The sequence below is a fragment of the Mirounga angustirostris genome, unplaced genomic scaffold, assembly GCF_029215605.1.
Source record: "Mirounga angustirostris isolate CCGP_5_RB_7025 unplaced genomic scaffold, mMirAng1.0.hap1 SCAF_5, whole genome shotgun sequence".
Lineage (NCBI taxonomy): Eukaryota > Metazoa > Chordata > Mammalia > Carnivora > Phocidae > Mirounga > Mirounga angustirostris.
Window position 1 is genome coordinate 103,587,200 of NW_026991713.1, and position 11,740 is coordinate 103,598,939.

Consider the following 11,740-nt stretch of genomic DNA (forward strand, 5'->3'; position numbering starts at 1 on the left):
AGTCTCTTAATTTACATGTGTTCTATCATCGTTTTGTTTCATTTTGTTTTTCAAAGATTCGAGGCTAGTTCCCATGTACGATGTCCCAGATTTTGATTCTTCTCATTGTTCCCTCATGTTTGAAGTCCAGTTAAACACACGTCAAGAACACTACCTAGGCGGCGTCATGTACTTCCTGCATCACATCTGGAGCACAAAATGTCGCTTTGTCCCAATATTGATTCCAAATTTGATTACCTAGATAATTACGGCAGTGTCTGCATGAGATTTTCATGATTAAAGTATCTCTTTCCTTTCTAATTAATATATCTTCATTAATTCTTAACTGTTCTTTCTTGTGGCTATAGGATGCAAATGCATCCAGTCCAGTCACAGTCCTCGTTCCCAAAGACCCCAGCACCAGCAGCATCCCAGGAAGAGCTGCCACCACATAAGCCCCCAACACTTCCTCTTGATCAGGTAAAAATTACCAAAACCAGAACTTTTGTCATTCTTCCAGGTGGCAGGAAATAGTTCATTGTGAGTTTATCGTGATTCTGAGAAAATCTTTTAAGGTGTCCTTTTAATAGAGGAACTTGAACTGGAAAGTGCGTCCTGTCCTACTGGCAACCAAGGTAAAAGGGCCACTCAGGCCCTGTGCTACCAGTGGATTCAGCAGTGGGAAAAATCAAGAGAAGACCGAAGTAGCTTCTGTATTGTTTCCATGTGTTTCTCTTCTTGTGGTAACCAGCTGTTTGGGGATTGTTCAAGACTCATGTTTCCAAACTGGCCACTATCATTTATTTTGATATGATAGCTTTGTATTTTTTTATCCTTTTCCATCTATTTCATCTGAGAGAGACAAGGCAGTCAGGTTTTTAAAAATAGCTCCCTTTGAGTGCTGCTTTTGTGCCAATTACTGTGTTCTGACTCCCTCCATGCACTATCTCATTCCTCTCTTCCCTGACCATTGTGAAGTAATTGTCATCAGCTACATCAGTATGGTTCCCTAATGTGCAGGGAATCCTATCGCACCTGAGTGATGAGGTTGGGATTTGCATGCAGAGGTCCGGAGCTTGAGAGCCCACCCTCTGGAAGTAAACTGACAGCTGAAACAAAACCAAGCCATTTTCTCAGATGGAGAGGAACATGTACAGCTCTTTGGCTTATTGAATTACTTTAAACAACACAGTTGTTAATTTTGTTTAAATTGTCTTTATTTGCTTCTCTCAGAGCTAGTCCAAGGAGGAAATAAACCCCAAGGAAACAGAAAGCTGCACATGAAGACTGGAACATGGAAAATTTAGGGAAGCGATCCCTGCCCACCTCTATTCCTGTTAGCCTGCCACACCCCTTCACAGTGCATCCCATCATGCCGTCCAAGAGCTGGAGCCATTCCCGGAGCCCTAGAAGCATACTCTTTAGACTAACACCAGCTTTGCAAAGGTCCTTGGTTGGGGATCTCTTGTATGGCTGATGGTCAAGAACAAATGAACTGAAATTAGTGATGGCTTTTCTAAGTCCTGAGACTCTTGTTCAGGGAAAATCATCTTAAACTTGGGGGAGAGGGTCACACTTAAGAATGGAGTGGTGCTTGTAAACTTTCATGAGCAGCTAAACTCAGGTATATATTTGGGGAAGGGACTACTTGTAGTATTAATGTGTTTTGGAGCTGGGTCCAGTTTACAGAATTTTCATGTTGCCTTTTAAAAATAATTTTTGTTGTTGGTGGTGAATGTATTGTACATAAGTGGGAAGGGTGGGTGGGGATGTGGAAGAAATGGAAGTCCTAAGGATGGTGGGCAGGCAGCACTGCAGTGATCCTTATCTGTTTACAATCATGTCACACTGAATACTTTTGGGAGCTGGAGAAGAGGGTAGGAAAAGTTTACTGTAGTAAATTGTCATTGTTTCCTCAGTGGTTAACCGTCCTTTGTTCGTTAAGGGCCTTCTTTCCAGTCAGCCTGAAAGGTACCGTTGCACTGCCCCGATTGTTGAGTTTCTCAGTCCGGAGGCAGAGCACTCGCACACGGCCTACCAGAAGAATCAGCCTAGAAGACAGGCTGCCCTCTCATCCAGCGGCCCAAAGCCTGGATTTCAGAGAGCAGTGCCCTTCGTGATCTGCCACCAGCCCTACCAGATAGTTGTAAACCAGTATCAGGAATTGGGATCACTAGAGTGTTTTGCTTATTAGAATATAAAATGAATCGTCCTCTTCACAGACCTGCTGCTGGGACTGTGATCTGATAGACATCACACAAAGCTTTCTGGCACGAATCACATTTTGTGGAAGTGACTACTCAGGTTTGTATATGTTAGTATCAATAAAGAAATTGCACAGTTTTGAATAGGAAAAATGTATTCTATAGATTTACAGTTTGAATTTAGGAATATCTCAGTATATATAGTTTTAATTCATTTTAAGTGAATCATAGTAAAATAAGTCATGGTGATTTAAAATAGCTTTCAGGAATGAGTTCTTGGAAATCATTGGTCATATCTGTGATAGGAAACAATTTTACAGTATTAAATTACTTTTTTACAGTTTTAGAAGTGAATTACACTGGATTGTCCTTGTTTAGCATTCTGTATTTGATTTTAGCTGAGATGCCACCAAAGTTAGGACTCCTATGTTTTAAACTTTTGAATATCCTACAAAGAAAAAAAAAAAACTAAGGAAAAATGCCCTGAAATTAACAGATTTTTGTAAAGAATAGCATATTTTTAAGCATGCCTTCGGGATAGTAGAAAAGCCTCCATATAATATTAATCTGCTCTAGTTTCTTATAAATTCAGCGTTGTGAGGGGCCGTTAGAATCTTTCCCTCCAATTCCAGCATCCTTGATGAAACGTGGAACTATCGTGTTTCAAGTTTGCTATGCTATGCTATTTAGGATAAGAAACAAATTGGAAATATCCATGTTATACAGATGGAACACAAGACACCAGCTCCAGTGTAAAGAAAATTCATACAAATAAGGGAATGCTTATTGACCTGGCGTTGTGGCTTATGGCTCAGGCAGGATTGAGAGTTGTGTAGGAACACAGGAGCCTTTAAGATACGGTGCACAAAAATACAAATTCTTTTTCTCTAATAGACTCCAGTTTTAAATTTGGTGTGCTTTTAAGTGGAATGAGTTTTGAGGCTGTGTTCTCATTTGGTCCTGATTCTGATTAGAAAGCTGTCACTGGCATGATCTGGTTTGGAAGAGTGAAGACGTCCGCGCTGTCCCTGTAGGAAGAACAGATCTGATGATTGAGCTCTTGAGCTAGTGTAAGTTAACATGGCCGATGCATTACTCCTTCTGTTTTTGTGTCTGTGTAGAAGCAGGGAGGAGAGAAAGACCACCTGGCCTTGACAGCTGGCTCGGGTCTAGTTAGAGCTGGTCTAGACCCAGAGCGCTCTGCCACTGACAGCCTTTCTCTTCTCACGTGAAAGTCAGTGTGAGTGACAGGCCTTTGCTGCCTGACTCGGAGCACAGTGGCCACAGGGTCTGTTCCCCTGGCACTGAGGTTGGAGGTATTGCTTTGTGCTGAATGGCCCTGGGGCGTGTGTAGGAGTGGACCATAAGCAATGGTTGGGCTGATCTGTGCCCTTTCTCCTTCCACCCTGCGTGAGTAACCTTTTCTCCTCGCTCTCCCAGCCCCTACCCCCTATTACCTGTTGCTAGAGAAAAGCTGTGAACAATATAGGAAGAAATCAAATGTAGAGAAGTGAGAAAATGTTAAGGAAGAACAGTATCAAGGACTGAACTACTGTATCATCTCCTAACACTGGGAACAAGGGCAACAGCAGACTCGGCAGCCTTGTTGCGTCCCATGTGGGAACTGAGTCGTGCATTAACAGCCCTTGTCTGCTATCTCCTGAGCTTTTACTGGTCTTTGAAGCCCAGATCTGCTATAAGCAGTCAGGAGCTGCAAGAGAACACATGTGACCGTTGAGCTGCTTGATGGCTGATCGCTCTGCCCCCAAGCACGACCTTTTCTTCTCTCCTGTTTTTCTCCTCTGGCACTTCTCTTCCCACGTGTCTTAAGCAGATGCACATGCATTTGCCCTCTTGTCCATGAGGGGATGGTGGTGTGTGATATGTTAAAACTAGAAAGTCGTGCGTGAGGAGGTCCTCAAAATGATCTGCTGTCGGGCTAGGAGGACTCTCCCACAGTGTCTGTGGGCCGGCTCTTGGGAGTCCCTAGGAGGGGGTAGCTGGGCTCCACGGGGAATGAGGAAACTCACACTGGTTGGATTGAACAGTCCTGGCTAGCCTTTATTAGAGTTGTTAGTAAGTTAGGATCTTTTTTCCCTAAGACCCAGGAGAAATAAACAACCCAGAAAGAAAAGTAAAGCTTTTTGGAAGGTTTCTGGTTTGGGTTTGTTGTTTGTTTTTTCCCTCAGAGTCTGTTCTTTTAAAAAGTAGCTGTTGGCGGAAATTTATTATGGTAGATGCATGTGAAGAGTAAGTAAGGGCAAAATGTGCAGATTCTTGTTCATATAACTTCTTCCATCCTACCTTCTAAAAATAAAATTAAAGCCACTCCGCCTCTCCTTAATCACGTTCGTTTGGGTTCGGGCAGTGCACATGAGCTGCTGCTTCACGATTCTTTTATTCTTAGTGAGCCCAAGTGAGACTGCTCTCAAGAGGCAAAACTCTGTCATGCTCGTCTTCTGAAAACGTGAAGACCTGTAGGGTGTGTGTGCACCTTAGTTCACTCAGACCCCAGCTTTCAGTGTCGATTCACTGTGGCCTAGTGCTCAGACCTTGAAGATGCTTCTCGTGACCATTAGGTGTCGTTACCCCATGGCATTTGTCTGCTGTATTATTATTTATGGTAATTCCTACTGGAGTCAAAGAGGATGCTAAGTGCTGTCCAAAACACACAAAATCCCAGTGTTACAGTCATCACAGATGTCAGAAACAAGCTCTCAATCCATACGACTTGGTTGAATTTTTCTTCCCTTTTTGAAATTCAGATTTATAAATAATATACTGCTCTTAAACCCCAAACTGAAATTTCACAGCAAGTCTTAACCCAGCAGTCCCAAGGCAAGGGCAGTTACATAGTGTCAGAATGCTTTCAAAGAAATGAAAGGCTTAGAGTTTTCTAGCATTATTGCTACCTGCCCCCACCCACCTGTGACTGTCAGTCCATTCACCCCTGCCAGATTCTGAATGGACCTCCAGTGAGGAAGTCAGCTCCGTGTGTGTGTGAGTCAAGGACTCTTAAACCTCCGGAGTTTCTGGAATGCAGTGTCCTGGCTAATAGTTTTCTGTTCAACATTCTGGTGAGAATACTGGGAATTTTGGTTGAGCATGAAGAGGCTTTTATTCCTGGGCTCACATCACAGTCTAGGAACTAAGAATGTGATTGAGATTTGCTGCATGAGAAGAAACCGCTTTTCCTTTTTTGGTGGGTTGGACTTTCTCTGTAATATGGAGCCTTAGGACACCAAGCCTTGCCCTGTTTTTCATTTAGGAAAACAACCTGAGTGAACATTTTTGCATCCCATCTCTCATATGAAGCTGTGACACAAGCTTTGTCTCCAGGTTGGATGTTTATCTGTCTCTGCTTTGTAGGCCTTTGCTAACCAGAAATTTAGAGGGGCTGTCCCCCCAGCTAGTCTTTGTCTCTCACTGTGTACCAGGGGACTGACTGACTGAACTTTTATGTAGAAATGCCTAATAACCAACTGATTGTCCTGCATGTGTTTTTGAAAAGGGTGGGATGGGGTTGGGAACAAGGGGTGTGGATATTGAGTAAGTTATTGAAATGCTGAACCCCGTTCAGTATCCTTCGTGTGACCCCTTTTCCCCAGCTGGGACTCGGGTACCTCACTCTCCTGCCTTGCACACAGCTCCTGGGAGCCCAGGCCAGTCTCCACCAGCCTGCGGCACACAGTGTCAGGGATTCTTTGCTCCTGCTGCAAAAGCCGTGTGAACTTTCCTGGCCAGTACTGGAAAGGGGAATGCTATTTATTTTTATATTGTGTATATTTTGTCGTGGTCTGCTGATTCCCTGTTTCACTGAGAGCGACACTTACCTCAATAGTTAGTTCGATATTGTGTGTTGGATAATTTTTTAAAAGAACTTTTTAAAAAGCTTTTTGATCCTCAGAGGTCTGTAGATTTATTTCCATATGAACTGGTTATTTTGTATAAAGTACATTCTTAAAATAGCAAGGCTCTGATGTGTGTGAGTTGTGTGTGTCCACGTGTCACTTTTATCATCGGGACAGAGGTTTGAACTAGGCCCCAGCCTGTCTCACCTGGCTTCCTCAAGGTGGGTGGGTGGTGTAGGGGCAGGCAGCGGGAGCGTGCCCTGTGCAGGCGATGATGGAGTGTGCTCTATGGAGAACTTCAGAACAGTGCTAAAACTGGCCATTCCACACAGTGTCAGGGATAAAGTACTCCCCAGCTGGCCCACTCCCAGTACGACCCACACACCCCTAGCCCTTGGTACACACCTTTAACACACTTGTATATACTACTTTTGCTCTCCTTCCAAAATCTAGGATGGACTACGGTCCAGGAGGTAAAGAATTCAGCTTATAATGAGGGGACACCAGGCAGCTGGAGCCTGGGTCCATGAGTGAATTACAAGTGGTCAGGAGTGGGAGCTACAAGGCTAGGTAAGCAGCTACTTTGTACCTGCCCAATTTATTTAGTTTTTATTTCCAGTTCCTAGGAGGGTTTTTGTTACAGGGGGAAAAAAAGAATAGATAAAGTGACCATCTTGGGGCATCTGACTGGCTCAGTCATGGAACATGTGACTCTTGATCTTGGGGTAGTGAGTTTGAGCCCCACTTCGGGTGGTAGAGCTTACTTGGGGGAAAAAAAAAAAAGAAAGTAGCCATCTTATTATCAGTTGGTTGTAGTTCCAAGACACCAAAATTTCTGGTCTTTTTGATGCTTAATTGGCCTTGTGAAGGTAATCTCCTTCTGGAAAAATTCTACCCCAAATAGTACCAATTTCCAAATCTGTGTTCACTCAGGTTTATCACTTTCTAGAGCAGTGACAGATCCCTTTTGACCTCCGATTGTGTGGTGTTAGATTGTCCCTATTTTTTTTTTTTTTTTTAAGATTTATTTATTTGAAGGGCGCCTGGATGGCTTAGTCGTTAAGCGTCTGCCTTCGGCTCAGGTCATGATCCCAGGGTCCTGGGATCGAGCCCCACATCGGGCTCCCTGCTCAGCGGGAAGCCTGCTTCTCCCTCTCCCACTCCCCCTGCTTGTGTTCCCTCTCTCGCTGTGTCTCTCTTTGTCAAATAAATAAATAAAATCTTTAAAAAAATAATTATAAAAAAATAGTAAAGATTTATTTATTTGAGAGAGAGAGCCGACAACTGGGGGAAGGGGCAGAGGGAGAGGGAGAGAAAGAACCTCAAGCAGACTCCCCGTGAGATCATGACCTGAGCCGAAATCAGAGTCAGACGCTTCACCGACTGAGCCACCCAGGCGCCCCTAAATTGTCCCTGTTGATATATTATTATTGACTAATATGTTTATTAAAAAATCAACTTTAGGGTGCCTGGGTGGCTCAGTTGGTTAAGCGACTGCCTTCAGCTCAGGTCATGATCTTGGAGTCCCGGGGTCGAGTCCCACATCGGGCTCCCTGCTCAGCAGGGAGTCTGCTTCTCCCTCTGACCCTCCTCCCTCTCGTGCTCTCTCTCATTCTCTCTCTCGCAAATAAAAAAAAAAATCAACTTTAAGTGAAAATCATTCGTAAACCCCAGATTTGACGGGATGCTGGTTAGATGGTGTTTCAGTGTCTCCTCCTGCACTGGAGGGGCAGTGGCCGGTGGGCCACTGCTCTGTCCTGGTTCTCTTCGTTGTCATGCCAGTTGTGACGCCGGCCTGGTCAGCATCAGCTCTACCCACAGTGCATATTAGTATCACATCCTTAAAATGCATGAAAAAATTGATTTCGGGCGCCTGGGTGGCTCAGTTGGTTAAGCAACTGCCTTCGGCTCAGGTCATGATCCTGGAGTCCCGGGATCGAGTCCCGCATCGGGCTTCCTGCTCAGCAAGGAGTCTGCTTCTCCCTCTGACCCTCCTCTCTCATGCTCTCTGTCTCTCATTCTCTCTCTCTCTCAAAATAAAAATAAAATCTTTAAAAAAAAAAAAAAGAAAAAATTGATTTCTGACTTCTGGATTCCCAGCTGCAACCATTCCTACTGTGACATGAAAGCCAACATTTTTTAACTGTTTCAGCTAATGATAGGGTTTGATTTATTTTGTAATAGGCACTTAGGTCTTAGCTGAGTGCCCTTTAGGGTGTTCCCAAATTTATCTCCTTGGGACCAAAACAAAGTATCTTGCACAGATCAGTTCTGTTCCAGAACTTGGTACAGTGGGGCAGTGTTAATCCAGCTCTATTTTTGGAGCTAGTATTTGACATTAACACTTGTTAAGCCCCATGGGTAACAGTTTACACAACAATCCCCCTACTCGGTGAGCCACTTGCTTCAAATTGGAGCATGAAAAGAAAGCTGGCAGGGAAAGATTTAGGGAAAAGGAAGGAAGTCACAAATTGCCAATGAGGATTAGTCTCAAAACTGTGGAACTCTCCTTTTTGACTTTTGGAAACATCCGTAGTTCTTCTCTTTTTAAATGTTAATGTCTTCTGTCTCTAAACCAATTCCTGTCATTGAGGAAGGAAAGGGATCTTAATTTTATAAACAAGTAGCCCCTCTAGGGGTTCAGTTTTGCCGTAATCTACATTCTCTTGAGAGTGGTATTAACAGAACTGAGAAAATAACCCAGGGTTGGGCTCTTTCGGAGGTCGACCTTCACCCTGTAATCTTCCTGGAGAGGTGAATGGCCTGTGTCATTAAATTGTTATGCAAGGGTTGCCTTTGGAAGAAATGCCATTGGACCTTTGCTCTGGGGGTGCTGGATTCTAGGCCAACTGGAAATGAGGCTTGGGTTCTTTGTAGATGGGCCCTGCAGATCTGTTTCCCTGGCCTCATGGTTTTCCCTTGGGTTTTTTAATGGAGAACATCTGTGTATCTGTTTTAGTCCCCTTTCTGCTACCAATGCTCACTCCTCTAGTTTCCTTGGGTAGTTCTAGCAAAAACCTCAGTGTGAAGTACTAGCCAACAAGGCAGCTGGAAAATCCCCAGATTTGACTATTGTGTGCTGAAATCCCAACCCCTTCTGCTTCCATGACCTGCATATAAATTCAGATCCCCTCGAGAAGTCGTCAGGTTTGGAAAAGCACTACTTGCTCCTAGAATCTTGGATTTGAACCTCATCCTGGACAGTGAATGACAAGGAAGGAGTAGCTCTATTCTAGCCAGTTAAACGCTAAATAGAATTTTTAAAGCAGTGGAGTCAGTTCCTTGGATTGGATTCAAGGTTTTTGCATTGGGGAGGAATTGAGTCTGTAGTAGGAAGGGGCAGAGACATTCAGCTGAAGCCTGGCCTGTGTGTGCCCCAAGAACTAAGATGAAGATTGACTGACTCACACTGAAGTTCTCAGTAAGTATTAAATACCTTAGCTGTGTGCCTAGTTAATCTTGCCTAATTACTAACAGTGGAAAAGAGGAAAAAATAGCTGCTTCTGCTCAGAGTTCATAGTAAAGGGAGAAAATACAGAAAAATTGGACTACAGTAAAGTGTTAGAAAGAAGACACTGCTTAAAGTAATAGAAAGGTATTTTTCTTCCCTCCGTGCAATATAGTCACTGCGGGAGGGCGGGGTACTGTCAGCCATGATTTGGACAGGCCCGCCGGCATCTCATCCACTGGGGCCTACAGTCCCCTAGCTCGTTCCATTCAGCAGTCTCTCTGCCTGGTCTTCTCTTGAGTCCTTGTTGCAGCTTGAATTCCTCTCTTCCCTTCCCCCCTCGTTCTGCTCCCATAAGGTTATACTACACTGATGAAGACAAGGCAGACTACCACCAGTCCTTCTCTCCTGTGTGGTGCTAAGAGGACGTCCCTAAAGACCACATAGGTCTATGGAAATGAGTGTGTTTGGGGCCTGGCCCCACTACCTCAGCCTTCCTTAGTGAGTCTCATCTGTCTTCCTGTGAGCACATAATCTGTTGTGCTGGTTCTGAGGGTAGACTCTGAACAACCAGCATCACCTGGGAATTTGTTAGAAATGCCAGTTCTGGGCACCTGGGTGGCTCAGTTGGTTGGGCGACTGCCTTCAGCTCGGGTCATGATCCTGGAGTCCTGGGATCGAGTTCCGCATCTTTCTCTTTGCTCAGCAGGGAGCCTGCTTCTCCCTCTGACCCTCCTCCCTCTCATGTGCTCTATCATTCTCTCTTTCTCAATAAATAAATAAAAATCCTTAAAAAAAAAGAAATGCCAGTTCTGGCTTACTGACGCTGACTGAGGGTGGGTCTGGGCAGTCTGTGTAAGTAGCCCTCTGGGGGGGTTGATACAAACTGAAGTTTGAAAACACTGACCTATAGGAACAGCCCTGGTGTTTACACTTCCATCCTTATCCACTCCTCATCTGAGCAGGCTATCTCATTGATCCCACACCCTGCTGGTTTACATGGATAAAGGTTATGGATGTTCCTCTAATCCAAGCCCAGGGAAGGACTGTAGAACAATAATGGCTGCAAACGGGCGCCTGGGTGGCTCAGTTGGTTAAGCGACTGCCTTCGGCTCAGGTCATGATCCTGGAGTCCCGGGATCGAGTCCCACATCGGGCTCCCTGCTCAGCAGGGGGTCTGCTTCTCCCTCTGCCCTCTTCCCTCTCGTGCTCTCTGTCTCTCATTCTCTCTCTCTCAAATAAATAAATAAAATCTTTAAAAAAAAAAAAAGAATGGCTGCAAACTTGAGAAATTCCCTCATTGCCCACCCAGGCCCCATCCCGGCCCTGCCCTCCGTGACACCTGGCCTCTCTTCCCCCACATTCCTCCATCAGACCTCACTCCCAGTGTCTGCATCCTCTGTCTCATCTTCTGCAGCGTTGGGTGTTTGGGGGCGATCCAAACCTAACTGACCACTGCAGCCATCAGTCATGTCAAGACCCTCCAAGCTTTTTTTTTTAAGATTTTATTTATTTGACAGAGACACAGCAAGAGAGGGAACATAGCAGGGAGTGGGAGAGGGAGAAGCAGGCTTCCTGCTGAGCAGGGAGCCCAGAACCCTGGGATCATGACCTGAGCCCAAGGCAGATGCTTAACGACTGAGCCACCCAGGCGCCCCAAGACCCTTCCCGCTTTTAAACATCTCCTGTATATTCCCTGTGACCTCTCCCACACCTGCTGTTGTGACTTATTCAACAAATTTTAGTGAGTTTATGTTTGGCTTTGCAATGCTCTTAACCAATGGTGGACAATCCAGGCTGCCCATTTAGGGATTTAAAAACCTGGGCCATTGGGGCGCCTGGCTGGCTCAGTTGGTGGAGCATGCAACTCTTGATCTCTGAGTTGTGAGTTCAAGCCCTACACTGGGTGTAGAGATTACTTAAAATCTTTCAAACAAAACCAAGACAAAACAAAACACCTGGGCTTTAAAAAAATAAAATTAGATGCTTGAACACTACCCCAGAGAGTTTTTCATTGGTCTGGGGTGCAGCCTGGGCATCAGAATTTTTCAAAGCTTTCCTGGTAATTCTGTGGTGCAGTCAACATTGTAAACCACTCTCGGGGCGCCTGGTTGGCCTGAGTAGGTTAAGCAGCTGCCTTCGGCTCAGGTCATGATCCCTGAGTCCTGGGATCAAGTCCCCATCAGGGAGCCTGCTTCTCTCTGCCCGCTGCTCCTCCCCCTGCTCGTGCTCTCTTTCTTTCTCTCTCTCTCACTCTA

At 45.0% G+C, this 11,740-nt stretch overlaps 2 protein-coding genes across 12 annotated transcripts in view; both read left to right on the top strand.

The window, feature by feature from the left end:
• Positions 1-1,746, top strand: part of LOC123844098 (chromatin remodeling regulator CECR2) — a 171,470-nt gene extending 169,724 nt beyond the window's left edge. For 5 of the 6 annotated variants that reach the window (XM_064591763.1, XM_064591765.1, XM_045874140.3 and 2 more), the window contains 2 exons: positions 348-459; positions 1,213-1,746. In XM_064591763.1, the coding sequence (XP_064447833.1) occupies positions 348-459; positions 1,213-1,218 (118 nt within the window). In that variant the 3' untranslated portion in view covers positions 1,219-1,746. The remainder of the gene's footprint in view (positions 1-347; positions 460-1,212) is intronic. The other variant, XM_064591767.1, reaches the window with a different exon arrangement.
• Positions 1,747-1,760: 14 nt separating this feature from the next.
• The window catches only part of SLC25A18 (solute carrier family 25 member 18), a 35,452-nt gene continuing 25,472 nt past the window's right edge, over positions 1,761-11,740 (top strand). For 4 of the 6 annotated variants that reach the window (XM_064591789.1, XM_064591791.1, XM_064591790.1 and 1 more), the window contains exon 1: positions 7,461-9,455. The gene's annotated coding sequence lies outside the window, so the exon portion shown is untranslated. Of the gene's footprint in view, positions 9,456-11,740 lie in introns of all 6 variants that reach the window. The other 2 variants (XR_010411643.1, XM_064591792.1) reach the window with 2 other exon arrangements.